Here is an 18,614-nt window from a genome sequence, read left to right as displayed (position 1 = left end):
ATTAATTGCCCCGAAAAAAAAAACAGAAAAAAAGAAGAAGAAGAACAGAATAAGATATACCTGGTACTTCTCCATTAGCAAGTAGGGTGTTCATTCTCTCAAGGAACCCAGAATCGAGGACATTGGATTCATCCATAATAAAGGCAATTTTTTCTCCACGACATCCAGAACGTCTTAAAACCTGTCTAAGATCTTCATCGAAATCAGCTGCTGTGTATTTGTTGTGAACCTACAATTCAGAGAATATTTGGTGGCTTGTTTTCTATTCAATCCATGAATACTTCAAACAAATAAAAATCAAAGTGTAAAACAAAATTGAAACGCAAATATCTAATAATATGAAAAACTTATTTGCACTTACAAGGAGAAAACTTATTGAAAACTGAGAATTTAAGCAAATAATAAACTGTTATTTTAAAATAGCATACAAGCTCTAACAAACAAGATTTTGAACAGCTAAAAAAAGAGATGACGTAGCTAGTTCAAACAGTTGTTTAAATGAACATTAAAATTTATAAAATGTTCCCGTCCACCGTTCTTTCTTATGTCTCAGCAAATTAGAGCGGGTAACTAACCTGGCTTCTGAGAATTAGATTTAAGCAGGTGATCTAAAGTGTCATTTTACTCTGAAGTGACGATTAAAGTTCAATTGTTAACACAATAGTATATCCAAAATAAGTTAATCTAGAACTTTTTATATTATTGATGTTAATCCAAAACTAGCTCCACGTGAGTTTTATTTTCCATTAAAGTCATATGTTGATTACTTCAAGAGAATATCACCAGGCAGTTCAGTTGGTTAAAGAGGAAAAGGCATATTTGGTAATTCGTATGTGACTGGTGCTACAAATTATGGAGAAAGCTGTCGTTCCAATTTCTATAAGTGTTTAGCGTTGTGCTTAAACCACCGTGTGCTTACAGAAAAATGTCAAAACCTATAAAATTGTCCGAGAAATGCTGAAATACTTAATTTCAATAAAGAACAAACACGTTTTTGATATGAAAGATATTATTTTCTTAGTTCCCTCAACCAACTGACAATAAGCCAAGATTCTCAAAGAAAAGAAAGACTTTCATTTTTCTTCACCGCGTGAAATTATCCTTAGGAGCTAATTTCTTTGGCAGAGTTGAAATGATTCTGAGTGCTAACTGCTGAGTTAAATTAGCATCAACAAGATACAAGTAAGGTCAAATACACATTTTACTCGTCAGTACAACTGAAAAGCTTCCATTATATGTTACTAAATAAAAGCCATTTCTTGCCTATTTCATGCATTCTAATTTCCCTTAACCAAATTCTTTAGGCACAGTACATTTTTTAGCTATAAGTTAAGTAGACACAGATGCTTCGACTGACGTTGAATTCTGCCTGTAGTTATTGTAATTTGCCACAAAATAATGAGCATGACCAACACTTTGACTTAAAGGCAGGAGACATACTTCCAAGCCCCCCCCCTCCTCTGCGAACTTCAGATTTTTATGATTTCTCTCCAATATTTGATTTAGTTTTATATAAGTTGCATGCTTTAATACTGATTTAGCCCCCCTTCCAAAATTCTCATGTGTATTCTCCCCCCCCCCCAATAGTCCAGACCGCAATAACGGATACTTCAATATATTTAGGAGTGACGGGCGACTATAGATCACTATAGTTGATAGACCATTATGGTTTATAGAGTGATGGACGACTGGATTCTCAAATTATTCGATATTTTTGCTTCCGATTACGATACATCCGACATTCGAAACATCAAAACTAACCTCTGAGACTATATGTTCCCTGATCCTTCTAAACATACAAAAGTATCTCTTCTTGCAGTTATGAGCATTGGTATCGTAAAAGGAAGCAACAATATCAAATACTTGGAGAATCCAATTGCCCATCACTAAATAAACATAATCATTTTTACAACTAGAAAAAAAGTGGTGGCACGAATCGTTACAGACGGTTTATATAGAAAGAAGAAGTAATCATACTAAAAATTAAATAATACCAACCTTGATTTGGAATACAGAGAGACCGTTCAACCAAGCAACGAATCTAGATAAAGTTGTTTTCCCAGCACCAGAAACACCAATTAAGAGCAAATGACCTTGAGGCTGACGGAAAATACGATCAATTCGAAGAACGTGATCGAGAACTTCATCAAATAGAACTAAAGGAACATCGAGCTCTTCTTCATAGAAAACCTGAAATATACAACACGGTTAAGAATGCTACAATGTAAACTTGATAGAAAAAACTGAGACATCCGAATATTTGGAAGAAAGAATATAAAAAGAGTATTGTTATGAAAGAATAATTCTTACTAATAAAAACAAGACAATACAGAAACGACACACAAAAAAGTGATCTACGCTCTAGTGTAACTCTTCAAATCTCACCTTTAAGCTTATTCACTTTAAATGACAGACTTCATTAGAAAAAAACTAATTCACCACCAAAAAATTCATTATTTTGTATAATTTACAATCTTTGAGCTACAATAGCTTTTACGAATTATGAAATATTCAACATGATAAAAAAGAAAAAAAAGAAAATAAACCAATATGAACAAAAAACTAACACATAAACCGAAGTTAAGAGTAGAATAACGTTCCAAGGAGCAATCTCAGTTTGATTTTTTATGTTGCGCTATTTTTTTGTCTGTATTTTATGTTTATGCATAAGCTTCTTGCGCTCAGTTGACAGCTCATTGACATAGAGTGCGATTCCCCTCCCCCTCTATGAAAAACATGGCCAAAGTTTTGACTGACTTCACTTCTTACTTTTCAGTTAGATCAAAGTGAAATTTAGAATATGCACAGCTAATTCTATTCAGACAATCAAACTAAAATTCGACATTGTGGACTTGCTCTCAGTCTAGCTTGAACTAAAACCCTATCATAGGCAATCAATAGATAAAACTATTTCAGAAGGATGGAAAAATTGTTATATATAGCAAAAAAAAAGATTCGTCATGGATAGAGATAATGCATGAAGTATAGCTAATTGCCCGAGTCGATAAAAAAAAAAAAAAAAAAAAAAAAAAAAACATTTGATTAAGGACTCTTCAGCAAATATGCGTTACCCAAAATCGTGAATGCCTTATATACCTACTTTCCACCTTATATGACTGCCTTCCAGCATTAATCACTCGAAACTAAAGTATTTGACTTGCGTAACTTTTGAAAGAATACGCAATTTCCTATCTAGGAATTTTATCCAGGTTTTACAGAAATTATAAAAATTACTCTTATGTCTTACCTTAAGGCGGGCTTTAACATAATTTCTCAGCTCTTCTCCGTCAACAGGAATATAGAATTTGGAAAGCCAATTGCTATAAAGAATAGGTCTGGCCATCGCTTCGTCCCGTTTGACTGTTGGAAAATGTTTGAGAGCTACCATATCAATGTTCTCGTTTGTCCATTTACGTTCAGAATCTTCGACAAGTCGATCATGGAAAAGTCTATAGAAATGAATTACATAGCATTATGCAACAATCAAAATGTATGAGACATGTCGAGCTTCGTTTTGGCCAAGTTTATTAACAGTTTTATTATACAGATAAATGATTCAAAAGAAAACAAATCTTCAGGATTTTACTAAATAATAACACCGAGCGTTGTTTTATGTACCTTGAAACCCGAACAATGCTGGTATGAGTTAAATCACATTAAAATACATATTAATAGATTAAAAAATTTTTTAGGACTGCTTTTGTAATATTCATACTTGCAACCAATTAAAAATGCATTAAAATTCGTTTTTTTCTTCTGCTAAAACATTGATATCTGTTTTTTTTGGCATACCAAGGATGGTGGATAATTTCTGGAATTTTAAGACTGATTTGAAAAATGACAATTAAAAACAAAATGGCAACTACAAAATAAAAAAAAAATCAGAAGATTAAATTTCGTACTCGAGTACATAAGAGATGCTTCCACCTTTGGAAGCTTCTTGTTTGTTTGTTTTTTTTTAAGGAAGAAAAAAAAAGAAGGAAAGCTATTTATGGTCTAAAGATTACCGGATCTTGAAACTGTGCACGAGGGGAGCAGCATCCGCTGGAAATTTTGGAAAGTTGCATACCGGTAATACGCCAAGTGACTTTACTGATGTACTTTATCTAAAACAACGTTTGTCAAATCGAGGTTTGTTTTGTGGTGTATAGCAAAGTGCCAAAGAGCGAGGAATTTTATTAAATAACTTCGCGGGCCATGGCTACATAGCGTAAACTTCTTAGTCCTTACAATTTTTCTTCTTGACGTTTAGAGAGTTTTGTCACAATTATTTATCATGTTTCTAGTTTTTTTTTTAAGTAGCAGATAGGTTCTTAGGGAAGAAAGCTAGAAACGCAGCTAGGAGTATTAGTGAAAACACTTTAGGCTTGGTAAAAACACAAAAAGTTTGTACAAGAAGAACTGAGTGACCGATCATAAGATAACAAGATGGATGACAGAGAAGTAGAAAAATCACTAAAATATAGATTAGGGAAGTGTGAAGTCGAGGCCATGGCTAAAATTGCCGAATATCTGGAAGATGCAGCCAGACAGCATAATAGTAAAATATCGTTATGTTAAAAAATTGAGAGAAATTTGTCAATCTAGAATTGTTCCAGTCAAATATCAAAATGGAGCCATAATTAGTGACAAGGAAAGTGTTAAAGAGACATTGACAGAGCATTTTGAGAATTTGCAAAACCGTGATAACGTTACAGGGAAACATAATGAGAGTTTATGACAATTTGGAAGTGAAGGAAAATTTGTTTCTGTGAGGAAAAGTTAGGAGACAGAACTGAATTTAAGAAAAAATAAGGCCTCGGGTGTTAGTAGGGTAATGAGGGTAAATGAGTAATTGAAATATGATGGTTGTTAAGTAAGAAATAAATTACGCAAGATTATGAACATGATCATAGGCAACGCAATCGCGCTGCCTAAGTAAAGAACGATATTGACACAATGTATTATTTTTTGTTATTTTTTTCCTTTAGACCAGGGCGCTTCGTATCGAAGGAGTTTTTGTTCAGCATAGTTGATTTCCAGATAGAAATTATATTTTTGAGGATGAAACTCACCCAGAACCCTCGGGGCGAGGGCTGTAAATTGTTCCATGGGGGTATATACGGCTTTTATAGAAAGCGTTGTTGTAGAAACTTCAGAAATGGCTCATTCGACTGGAAATTGAAAGGGTTGGTGCCCTTTTTAATAGTCGAAAATGATTGGAAGGCAACTAAAACCCCTTCCGCGCCTACCATTTATCAAAACAGATCCAATCAAAATTTTGAGATAGCAATTTTGTTCGAAGTAGTTAAAAGGTCCGGAAATTAGGTTTTTGAGGATGACAACCCCCCCCCCAAGCCCTCAGGGCAAGGGTTGTAAGTCATGCCCTGGGGGCATATAAGGTTTTTTATAGAAAGCATTGTCGTAGAAACTTCAAAAAGGACTCTTACGATAGGAAATTCAAAGGGCTAGTGCCCTTTTTAATAGTCGAAAGTGATTTGAGGGCAACAAACCCCCCTCTCCAGCCCACCTTTTCCCCAAACACATCCAATACAAAATTTGAAATAGCCATTTTATTAAACTTAGTTAAAAATTTTAGAAATTAGGTCTTTGAGGGTGATGACCCCCTCAGAGCCCTTAGGGCAAGGGTTGTAAGTTATGCCCTGGGGGCATATAAGGTTTTTTTTTATAGATAGTGATGTTGTAGAAACTTCAATAAGGGCTCATTAGATTGAAATTAAAAGGGCTTGTGCCCTTTTAAATAGTTGAAGGTGATTGGAGGATAAATAACACCCCTCTCACACCCACCATTTCCCCAAACACATCAAATCAAAATTTTGAGATAGCCATTTTGTTCGACGTAGTTTAAAAGTCCGGAACTTATGTTTTTGAGGATGAAAAACCCCCCACATCCCTCAGGGCAAGTGTTGTAAGTTATGCCCTGAGGGCATATAAGTTTTTTTTTATAGAAAGCTTTGTCGTAGAAAATTCAAAAAGGAATCATTCGATTGGAAATTGAAACGGCTAGTGCCCTTTTTAATAGTCGAAAGGGATTGGGGGGCAACTAACTCCCCTCCCATACCCACCATATCCCCAAACACATTCAATTAACATTTAGAGATAGCCGTTTTTTTCAACGTAGTTGAAAGGTCTGGAAAGTATGTATTTGAGGATGACAACTACCCCAAAGCCCTCAGGGCAAGGGTCGTAAGTTATGCCCTGGGGCATATAAGCATTTTATAGAAACCGTTGTCGTAGAAACTTCAAAAAGTGCGCATTCCATTGGAAATTCAAAGGGCTAGTGCCCTTTTTAATAGTCGGAAGTGATTGGAGGGCAACAAACTCCCTCGCACACCCACTATTTCCCCAAACACATCCAAACAAAATTTTGAGATAGCAATTTTCTCCAATGTAGTTGAAAGTTCTGGAAATTCGGTCTTTGAGGATGACACCCCCCCAGCCCTCAGGGCAAGGGTTGTAAGCCATGCCCTGGGGGCATATAAGGTTTTTATTGAAAGCGTTGTCGTAGAAACTTCAAAAGGGTTCATTCGATTGGAAATTGAAGGGGCTAGTGCCTTTTTCAATAGTTGAAATTGATTGGAGAGCAACTAAAGCCCCTCTCACGTCCACCATTTCCTCAAACACATCCAATCAAAACTTTGAGATAGCCCTTGTTTAACGTAGTTCAAAGTTCTGGAAATTAGGTCTTTCAGGATAACAACCCCCTCATAGCCCTCAGGGCAAGGGTTATAATTTATGCCCCGGTGGCATATAAGGTGTTTATAGAAAGCGTTGTCGTAGAAACTCAAAAAGGGCTCATTCGATTGAAAATCAAAACGGCTAGTGCTCTTTTAATAGTCAAAAGTGATTGGAAGGCTTGACATTTTTAAAGTAAAGATCGATATGGGTACGATGTATTATTTTTTTTTTTTTTGACCAGGGTACTTCGTATCAAAGGAGTTGCCGTAGGAACTTCGAAAAGGGCTCATTCTATTGAAAATAAAAAGGGCTAATGGCCTTTTTAATAGTCGAACGTGATTGGAGGGCAACTAGTTCCCCTCCCACGCCCACCCTCCCATTATGTTTAAAAACTAAATGTCATCTTAAGATTAAATCGAAATGCACTGTGTTAATGGTAATTCCCAATAAGGCATCTCAGCAGTATCCCAAGAACGACTGAGGGTATTATGTTCAAACTGTCGGGGGTATTTTTGCACTTAAAATTTAGGCAAATCAAAATAGCTTAAGTGTATCCAAGCTATCAAAGAAAGTAAACAGATTTTTTTTTTTGGAAATGGTATCAAGTCTTCTATTTCAGATCAACTAGAGGAGGTATAAAACTTAATTAAACACTACTATTTGTGTCCAGATTTTTAAAAGGGTGTAAGTTGTTAAAAATTACTGAAAATTTTTCCCCAGCATACAAATAGCAAGCCAAACTATAAAGTCTTAAAAAACCGGAAAGATTTAAAGTATTATTTTCTTTTTCCCTGAAAAGACTATGTCAATATAAAACGAACAGAAATTAACTAAAAAAAACTTTTTCCGCAAAATAAGTTTTTCAAAGAAAATTAAAGAACCCCATTAAACCAAAAATGACCAAAAATAAAATCAAATAATCTACCTAGAGAAAAACTACTACAAGTCAGCACTGATAAATAAATGAAACCCAGAACTGGCAGAAATAACAATAAACAACTGAATCAAGCTAAAATCAAGCAGAAATTATCGTAAGTAGGGATCAAAACCCCTACCTCTTCCCAAGACCAGAACATAATTTCTACTTTACTGAAAAAAATACTAATGAATATGCATTGTCAGTTTAATATACATATACTGATATTTAGTAATCAAAATATTATTGTTATTTGATTTATTAAAGTTATAAAAGTAAAATCGTTTTGAGTTTCATTTATTTATCGATGCTGATTTGTGATAGTTTCACGCTTAGTAGATTATTTTATTTTTGCTCATTTTTGGTTTAATGGAGTTCTTTACTTTTCTCTGAAAAAACTTGTTTTGTGGAAAAAGTTTCTTTAATTGATTTTTAAAAAGGGAAGTACCTAACGACTTTAGGAACACTTTAATTAAACTTCTTAGTAAGAAAGGCGATAAGAGCAAGTGAGGTAATTATAGAGGCATTAGCTGGTTTCTGTAGGAAGAAAATTACTTAGTATGATGATACTTTTTATGCTTAGAGATGCTATTGATAAAGCTTTAAGAGAAGAAAAGTGTGATTTTAGGAGGGAGACAGGATGCGTCGACCAAATTTTCATTCTTAGAATAATAATTGATAAGTGTCAGAGTCATAAGACCCCTTTAGCCCTCAGTTTCATAGATTATGATTAAGTGTTAGATTCAGTCGATAGAAGAGCTTTAGTGAAGGTCTTATCCTTGTATGATATACCAGATGAATGCATTTAAGTGATAAGTTACAACATAGAAGGTGACAAAATTGCCGCGGTTAAGGTAGGAGCTGAAGCTAGTAGCTGGTTCCTAACTGAATCAGCATTTAAGCATGGTTGCATTCTATCATCATTTATACGGATCATTTTGACGGACTTTGTCCTAAAAAACATAACAAAAGGCTATGTGCCATTCTATGCCACTTTTTAGGGTTATAATGAGAGAAAGGTTGATACGGGTAGGACTCGTTTTGCGCATAAAGAATGGCAGACTGCCAAAGAATGTTCGTTGATCTAGGGCCAAAGAAAAGCAGGTCAGTTCCGATGAAGTGGGAAGAGGTCATAAGAAAGGATTAAAAAAAAATTAAATTTTTAGGCACGTATAAAGAGGAAAACTTTGAATAGCTTGAGGTATTGGCCTCGGGTGGCTTGGTGCCGCAGTGAGTTGTTAGTAGTGTTATTAGTATTAAAGAATCTATATTTTTTACATTAATATATTTGGCATAAAGCGCCCTTACTAAGCATCTCCCTTTATCTACTTTAAGAGTGAAAAGGTAGCCATATTTTAAATAAAAAACGCGCAAAGATTTTCGTCTGAATTATTTGAAACCTTTTTTTAAATATAAGCATGTCGCAATTTGTCTGAAGCAAAATCCCGCATGATTAGAACTTCTAATATGTATCACTGGAGGTACTAAGTGGGCCTGTGCCCCCTGCAACATCACGCCCCACCAGTGACTTTTAAGAGGAATGGTAGGCAAGCTTTTTTTCCGTCAATTTTAACTCGTAGGACAAGTCTTGGGTGAAGGGGAAGGAGAAGATGGCTTTTCAGAGGCACAAGACACTTCCGAGTCCCACCGACCTTTCACACTAAAGCATCATAATTCGCTTGAAATTTGGTAGGCAGGTTCCTACAGTCATAAAGATTTTGATCAAAATTTTAGAAGTTCTAAAAACGATAGAGATTTTTATAAAAATGTTTACAGGAATGACAACATGGGCTTTGGGTCTTAGGACAAAGATCAGTTTGTACACATGGTGCATTTTAAACGTAAGAACACTGAATGAGCGTCAGGAAATAGAGAATAAAATTGCTTGCAAGTAGATACGGTCATTTTTAAGTAGCATCATTTCTTTCAAGAAAAAATTCTTGGACCATGTCATTTAAAGTTTTTATGGTTTGACAACTACAGAGTACGATCTATGGTGAAGAAACAAAACCAAAATGTTGTCCCGACAGAATTTTAGTTGGTAAAGCTGAACAAAGGATGCTCCTAAACTTTATATCGTTCAAGCGACGTAAATCTTGCTTGAAAGTTCAAACTTTGTTATTCTTTTCTATTTAAAGTTAAATGTCTGAAAATAGCAGAATATTTAATAAAAATTCTACTATTGGGATTAACAGGTTAAAACAATAAAGGAATATTTGTTTAATTGCCCCATCAAATGAAGCTACCTTTTCATAAAAAGTTTGAAAAAAAGAGATAAAAGAACTGAAATGAGTGATAGGAAAGAATAAAATACAATAGCCACAAGGGTGGAACCAAAAGTTGAGATAACGAAAGAATCAGTTAAGTATTAAAGAATAAGCTTAGGCAGTGACTAAAAAACAACAAACTAGGTTTAAAAGTTTAATATACGAAATGTAAAAAAAGGATGAAGGGCTGCAGTAGAATTTGTTGTTTTAACATAAAACATACTAACCTTAGAGCTTCATGAATATACAATCTTACAAGGGCCTCTAAAGTCACACCTTCCAGGGGTCTAACAGCTTCACAAATACCTCTCACCCAGCGTGTCAGCTCACGAGGCGAGTAAACATAATGTGGTTGTAGATCTTGAGTAAATCTTTCTTGAGACAAAAGGTAGAATTCAACCATAGCATTGGTTAGCGGGTCGGCAAATGGACGAAGGGATGGAACAAGGCGAAGCATGGCTCTGTTAAAGGTGCCATAAATTTGCTTAAGGGATGTTTCACCAGGGTAGTCCACATAAATGACCGGTGCATGACGTAAAAATCTTTGTGTGAGTGGCTTTCGGCCTGGATCTGTTGGAGGATTGCAAGCACCGACAAACTGGATCCGCTCCAGTTTAACCCAATGTTGTTCTCCACTACTGGTTGATCTCCAGAATCCCCCTGTGGAAACAAAAGACACATTTCAAACATGAAAATTTATTATGCAGTTTTGGCCTCGAGCTTCGCAAATCTTTGAACTTGCATTTAATAGCAAAATATAGAAGACAGACTGTATTTTTAGTTTATTTAATACAGGTGGTAAAATTCTACTTTCCAATATAAAGAGGAATCTCCAATAGAAGGAATAAGCTGGTTTCGATGTTTCAGATAAAACCACTTTTTCTGTTCATTGTTCACGTTGAAGAAACGTAAAATTCTGCTCAAAAGAGGATCCTCGGTATTTTAAGAAGCTTAATGATAAAACAAGATTCAGCTTAATCAAAATAAGTTATATTATGAAAAAAAAAAAACAACAATATTATAAATAGTAAAAAATAATTACAAATGGTATATAAAACATTTTTTATCGTGCGTTAAACTTTGAATAGTAAAATCAACGTTCATTCCCTAAGCAGAGTTGAAACATTTACTAGGAATTGAAATAAGTCTCACCTTGTTCAACCATTTGGCGCAAGAAGGAAATCACTCTCTGAGTTCCGTATTTGTCCAAATCTGGCAAGTTGATTTCGTCACAGAATAAGACAAGCCATTTACCAAGCTAGAAGTAAAGCATATTTATGGAAGAAAAGCAGTGGGCTACATGCATCAAATTTTTTTTATTTTTTTTTTTTTTTTTTTTTTTTTAATATAAAAAACAAGTCGACTTTCCTAGGATTGAAAAAAAACTTCCTCGGACGATAGTGGATAATCTTCGATGATAATCTTGTCACATTATCCTAGTTATTTCTACCACAGCAAAAAAAGAAAAAGGAAGAAAAATGGCGGAAAAATCATAAGACATATCTTGAAAATCGAAGTGTTTTGAAGGAGGACATAGGCCCAAAACATCCAACCCCTCCCGAACCGAGTGAGCACCTGGAATACAATCATTTCCTAGCAGAGATTATATAAAGCATAAACACAACAGATCATAATGATAGCTATTGATCAGGTTTTATTTATGAATTCAGCCAATCTGCCTAGTTGTTAAGAGTGATGAAGCGATTTTTATTCCTCTCTCTTTCAACAGAAGTTGGACCAGGTACTATAAAAAATAAAAGTATGGCCCAAGTTCTCGCTTCTCATTAAGTTTGGCCTAGGCCCGATGTTCCCTTCAGGTATACGTTCTAACAGTGATAATCTAGGGACCTTCTACTCCACCACAGAAGTCAAATCGATTCCAGACTCTGAAAAAGCCTAACTAGAATAGTCATTCTTACTTCACATCAAGATTCATTGATATCCATTCCTTGTGTATGTTATGACGAAAAAAATTTAACCACTGCTGATACATTTCCTCTTACTGCCCACCAATCGATATCTGTGGTAAATATTCTGACGAGAAAATGTGAGGACCACCTCCCCAGAAAACGATGGATCGGATACTAACCCCTAGCAGCTGGAGCTAGGACTTACTTTCCGATAAGTAGTTGCGACCAAGCACCCTATAATGGTGAATGCCGTAACTCCGATATTTAGGAACTACCCCCCCCCCCCTTAAAAAGTTCGAAACTAATACAAGTTGAAAAAGTAGGAATTTATTGCTTATTTCTCTTTGGAAACTCATAAAATCTTGATTTTCGATTGAACCTGCCCTTCTCTACTCTTCCCTATAAAATAATCCGACAACAGTTATTCTTGGGACCTATCAAGGAAAATAACATTAAAATATAAAGGACAAAACCAGACAAAATAAAGAAACTAGCTGCAAATATTTTTGAAAAAAAACTTCCATCATCTACCGCAACACAAGATGTATACATGGTTGTAAGTTTTTATATTTGCACTACAATCTGACAATCCAAAATCCATAACCTTCGATTGAAATACGGGCATAGATTTTACAACCCAAACGAAAATCTGGTTGTGGGATTGCGAATCAAAATACACGACCAGTTTCTGAACAGAAATCAAATTTCAGGATCGGATTCCCAATTAAAGAATCCAAATTGTCAATCAAAAAGGCCCATTGGCTCTTACTTTCAATGGAATGTGGTTAAGACCAGACAACCGGGTCAGGTAATTATGCTGATCACAAAAATTTAGCCTTGCATCACGCCTTTCCTTACATTGGTCACAATGGGTACATATCCCCTAAAGACGGAGCTAGGACACCTACTCTTATTTCCAACCAAATTTGGACAAGTTCTGATATCCCCTTCTAAGCTATGGCCTAAAAGTGGGGTCCCACGCATTTAGGAACCCCACCTGCTTCCTTCACCCATAAAGGACGCGTCGGATCCGGATCTCAAAAAACCTTTAGCAGGAAACTAGCTCATTCATCCCAAGCATCTGGTTAAGACACAACCATCTTTATGGAAGATACTAAGATGACATTTTGGGAATTAATTTGGGATCCCCTCCATCGACAGAGCAGAAATTATGTCCATAAAATCAAAAGGCCTAACTAAGACAATTACTCTTGCATATCATAATGTTTTATTGGAATCAGATAGCTCTTTTTGGTAGATGTTTTAATAAAAAAATTCAGCAACATACCCCCCGCCCTCCTCAAGAAAGTCACTTGTCACTTAGTCTGGCATCATGCTTGATCTTACTCCCCACTTCGTTTAGCTAAAATCTAAGAAAAACTTATGTTAGATGTACTGATGATTAAAATTTAGGGATCTCCCTCCTTTCATCCCTCAAAGTAGTTGGGTTCTGATTCCTTATAGGTATAGCTAAGATAGTAGTTATAGTTCCACCAAGTCTGGTCAGGATCAGGCAATCTTTCTGGTAGACGTCCTGTTGTCAGGAATTTGGGACCCCTCCCCCCAACCGTCCCATGAGGAGCACAAGTTGTGACCAAAAGAGCAACTAGGACGCTGGCTTTTACTTATGATTATATTTGGCTGATATTTGATAATCGGTTCTGGTAGGTGTGCTAATAGCAAGATTAAAAAACAAAACAAAAAAACATCTTTAAAATTCGGAGCCTCTCCCTTTCCACACTCCCTGTGAGTTATGATCGTTATTACAAGGTAATTGGAATCCTATTAACTGAAGGAAAGGCAATGAACTTGGTTCTAACAACTCTTAACTTCACCTTAAGAAGAATTGAATTGCCCATCAGTTTGACATATATTTCTCAGACATAACTCTACACTTCACGAGGGTCTACTATGGATCAAAATTGACAACCTTCACATCTTCTCAAATAAAGTCCAGTCATTTTTTTTAAAGAATAGAACACCAAAAGGTTGAGTAATAAACACTGATTCACTGAATGCATCAATCGAAATAAAATTATAGCAAAAATTAAGTACGAAATTTTTTAGGTTTACAATAAGAAACAAATCTTTTCTATTTATTCAAACTATTTGAGTACGTCATCGATAGTTTATTTTAGCCAAAGCTAAACAATGTTTTTTTTTTTTCGGTATACCTAATAGGCCTAATAGGTTTGGCCTCTTGTCATCTAAAGGTGGAATACTGTATCATAGGATTGACAGATGACCAACAAGTCCCCTGAACTTGCCGGCGAACGGTGAAACTTATAGTTTCCCAAGTGTTTGGTTAAATGGCACGGGTAAACGGCGGAAGTAATTATGACTCTCTGATTGGTCATAATGCCAATAAATAAAAGGCCCCCCTGCCTAGAGTCTCAGGCATGTTGACTAGTCTCAGGCATGTTGACCAAGAATTTAAAATTGACATAGGACCGTTAGATTGTCTGTAATGAGAGGCAAACAAGACAAGTCGGCCTATGGTCTTGTGCAGGTTGACCAAGAATTTAGAATTGACACAGGACCGTTAATTTGCTGGGAATGCAAATTTGCTGAATTAAAACCGTTGATTTTGAATTAAAATCTAGTATTTTGCAGGCATCAAGACATGGCTAACTGTAGAAAAAACCAAGACAAATAGTCCGAGTGATTGAGAGGCAAATCTGGGATAAGCCCATTTTAGGATTGTATAAAAATGATGTTATTTCATTAAAGATTGGATTGATTTTGGGTTGACGCGTGACGGACAATATCCACTGGACTGACTTGTAGGGCCTGACCTATATATCGGCCAACCAATATTATCGGGCCGATATGAGGGTAAATATCATTATTCGATATCAGGAAAAATATCGCTTATCGGCCGATATATTTTTTTTTTGCGCAGCTTGTCCAGAAGATGGCACCGTATTTCCTCAGGTAATTGTTGCTTGTCCAGTCCTTGGAGCTAGAGCCACCAGTTAAGTCTGACCATGGTGAAGAGGGCAGCACAGGCGAGTCAAATGAAGTCAAAGTATATAAGTTGTCACAGCTTTTCAGTATACACCCGGTGCAATAATTATCTAAATGTATGGTGACTTCAAGAACGTACATCCTCTACCAAAACAACTAAAAAGAATATAATAAACCTTACATTATTGTTTAATGAAGTTTCACTTGCGTGGGTGAAAGATCCAAGATTCAATCGATTAAAACCATGATATCTAGTCAGGGGTGCAGCTAAGAAGGAGAGGGGGCGTTTTAAGGTGGGGAGGGAAGAGTTTGAAGATGGCGCCACCGCGTGGCAACACCTTGGAAAATTTAGCTTGTGTGTCAGCATTTGTTGGCATACTTGAGGAATTTGTCAACACATTCTTTAAATCCCTCCTCCAAATTTACAACTCTAGGTGCATCCCTGAATATATTGTGCCTAGCATGGATTTGTTAGCAAGAGATCATATTATATGAATGTAAAGTAAAGTGTTCACATTAATATGTGAATGATTAAAATTCAAAGTCCCGCTATTGAAATTTGGGTTTTGAATAATCAATTTTCAATAGATATTTTACGCTTCTTTCAATCAGATTTTCACGTATTTGTGTTTATGTAACTAAACCGGCTTCTTCGGTTAAATTTTGTTATTACTTATCGCTTCCGCAAATATCCGCCATTTTGTTTGTGTGCTCAGAAGCTTCTGATCAGAATAGGTAAAGAAAATCAAACAAGTCTTGAAAATGGCCTAATTTTTGGAATCCACAGTAAATTTTTGCGGCTGTTTTTTGGTGTATAACAGACCAGGGAGAAACATGTGAGTATGAACATGGGCAGATAATAGGGGGGGGGGGGGTAAACTTAAGGCAAGGTTTTTTTGGGAAGGGAATTTATCGGTAAATTATGTCAGTATCGTACCGGTACGCTACCAATATATCGGTATCGGACCCCAAAATTTCATATCCGTCGGGCCCTACACTCGACACAATTTTTTAAAAATCGCCCTTCACTAAGTAAATTTCTAATAATTTTTAAGCTTAAAATGTCCAAATTTGGCTCTTTTCTGTTTTAGACGTGAACGCCATTTTTTTAAACATATAAATCACACATGTCTTTTATTTTGAAAATATAAATAGAAGGGAAATTACCTGAATGGGAGACAATATAGTTCCATTAGGAGTTTTCCTATATTCACAGTAATGATCGAATGTCTTCATTAGTAGCTCAGGGGTAGTAGCAGAGCTGAAGTTAAGACCAACAACGTCCATGTCTGGTAGTGATCTCAAGGCAGCGAACAATGTCATAGTTTTACCTGATCCAGGCGGACCACACAAGACTGAAAATAAAATAGATACCTTGAAGCTAGTGTCTGCTTCAATACTCACTAAGTATATCCCACACTGACAATAATCAAAAGCTCAAATCGTATTTTCTTCGAAGCTCCTTTATAGAGAATAACAACAAACATAAAAATAAAAGTGCTAAATATAACTACCAAAAAATTTTTCACTTATCTTTTTTTTTTGCTCAATTTTCTTAGTTTAACAAATTACTACGCTCATACGATAACAAAAAGTCGACCTTTGGGGCGTATATATATATATATATATATATATATATATATATATATATATATATATATATATATATATATATATATATATATATATATAAATATAATTCATCTAAGGGCGCCTTCTTTTCATTCATTCATATATATATATATATATATATATATATATATATATATATATATATATATATATATATATATTCATCTAAGGGCGCCTTCTTTTCATTCATAAATATATATATATATATATATATATATATATATATATATATATATATATATATATATATATATATATATAATTCATCTAAGGGCGCCTTCTTTTCATTCATAAATATATATATATATATATATATATATATATATATATAATTCATCTAAGGGCGCCTTCTTTTCATTCATAAATATATATATATATATATATATATATATATATATATATATATATATATATATATATATATATATATATATATATATATATATATATATATATATATATATATATATATATATAAATATATCTTTTTCCTTACCTACGCTTCTAGTCTACTATGCTACACATCTCAGGCATATCTCTTTTTTCTTTATCTTCTTGTTTCAAGGTTCCCACCTTATTCTTAATGAAAATTCCATGATTCATGCAGAAAATGTCTTTAATTACTATTAGAGTAAAACGCATACAACAACTGATTTCTTCTGAATACCTATTTCAAAAATTTAAGGCTTTCTGAACAGCCTTTAATAGGGCTAGGAGGACCTCTTGTAAGCCACTAGTCAACACATCAATGCAGTAATCAATCAGCCCGACGAAGTGAGCCACGGCTTAGTTTACTGAAACGATCGTATTAAATAGACCTTATCACTTCGAAGCTAGCACAGCAGCACATCTTAATCAACTAATCTCTAGTAAACAAACAAAAACTAAGTCTTACCCAAAGGCTTGTGATCAGCTAACCAAGTGTATAACAACCCTTCATGCCTTACAGTATCAATTGTTGGAACTACGATATCTGGAGCACCGACCTTATGAGTTTCGATTTCAATCTGTGGCACTTTACTCGCCCATGATTGCCACTCACCACCTAAAGTTACTTCAAAGTCAATAATTGGTTGATTCGGTGGGGGAAGAGGAATGGTTGTTACTGAGCGAATGAAATCACCCATTTCTTCGCGTACTTTAAGTCGTCCATCTCCTGAGAAACTCCATATCAGACCAGTGAGTAGTGCTTTAGGGACGTAACGTTCTAGCTGATCAGGAGCCATGGGGAAGTCAGGGTGAGTGCCATTATACTGCAAAATCCTCCTGTAAACATAAACAGAATTAAATTGGAATTTTAAAACCTATTAAAAATTGCAGTATATAATGTGGAGGTTAAATTTATGAACAACAAACTTAAAAACATAAAAAATCTAAAAACAGAAAAGAACACTTAAATTTAAAAACAAACGTATATCTGCTGCATTATAGAAAGCTTTAGAATTATTTCAAGCAGTTGGTTTTATCCATTTTTTGTTAAATAGGAGCAAAGGTAAAATTGAATGAAACAAGACCCAATTTGTTTCGAAAAAAAAAAAAAATGTTTTTCATCAATACTATTCTTTTAAACAAAGAATAACTCTAACATTATTTCTTCCTGTCTTTGCATTCGTCGAAAACGTGTCTTTGAAGCTTACTTTCATTAAAAAAAAAAAAAAAAAAAAAAAAAAAAAAAAAAAAAAAATCGCTGCTTCTTTCACTTTTTTTTATCTGCATACTATAAATCCAAGGTAAACATGGTGCCTGAACAAGGAACAACCGATAATAATATTCACTTTCAAAAACTCATTAAAGAATCCTTAACATCCACTGGCAGCAGAGGATAGATAGACAATCCATCCGTGACACGACGGACATGTATGTTGGGACAGATATCACAAGACATTGCAAATGGAGATACTTTGACCACGTTCTCAGTATGGGAACTCTGCATCTACCTAATACAGCGCTCTACCGCGAACCAACCGCTTCCACCACAGAGGCAGAACCAGAAACACAATGCGACGCACGTACCAGACAGACCTACGCAAGCTGCACGCGTCAATCCTACCTCTGTGGGATGTCATATTGGCGGCAGTAAACCAAAGTCAAGATTGACGACTCTTTTGTGATACCCTGGGTGCATCTGGAGACACACTCATTTGGTATACCACAGAAATATTTAGTTGCAATGACACCTCATCATTTCTATGAAAAAATTTTTGCCTTCATTTAATAACTTTAGATGGTTTCTCTCACATTTTA

General features: G+C 35.1%; 1 protein-coding gene across 1 annotated transcript in view; it reads right to left on the bottom strand.

Moving 5' to 3' along the window:
• Dhc64C (dynein heavy chain, cytoplasmic) overlaps window positions 1-18,614 on the bottom strand; it is a 275,177-nt gene that overhangs the window by 68,847 nt on the left and 187,716 nt on the right. The window contains exons 37-43 of the mRNA XM_089096466.1: window positions 17,266-17,636; window positions 15,906-16,093; window positions 11,014-11,119; window positions 10,089-10,521; window positions 3,248-3,449; window positions 1,999-2,190; window positions 61-229 (exon numbers count right to left, since the gene is read on the bottom strand). Coding sequence (XP_088952592.1) covers window positions 61-229; window positions 1,999-2,190; window positions 3,248-3,449; window positions 10,089-10,521; window positions 11,014-11,119; window positions 15,906-16,093; window positions 17,266-17,636 — 1,661 coding nt within the window. The remainder of the gene's footprint in view (window positions 1-60; window positions 230-1,998; window positions 2,191-3,247; window positions 3,450-10,088; window positions 10,522-11,013; window positions 11,120-15,905; window positions 16,094-17,265; window positions 17,637-18,614) is intronic.

This window comes from Artemia sp. Qi Xiang Cuo, chromosome 11 (genome assembly GCF_049724085.1).
Source record: "Artemia sp. Qi Xiang Cuo chromosome 11, ASM4972408v1, whole genome shotgun sequence".
Lineage (NCBI taxonomy): Eukaryota > Metazoa > Arthropoda > Branchiopoda > Anostraca > Artemiidae > Artemia > Artemia sp. Qi Xiang Cuo.
This window is presented reverse-complemented; position numbering and strand designations above follow the sequence as displayed.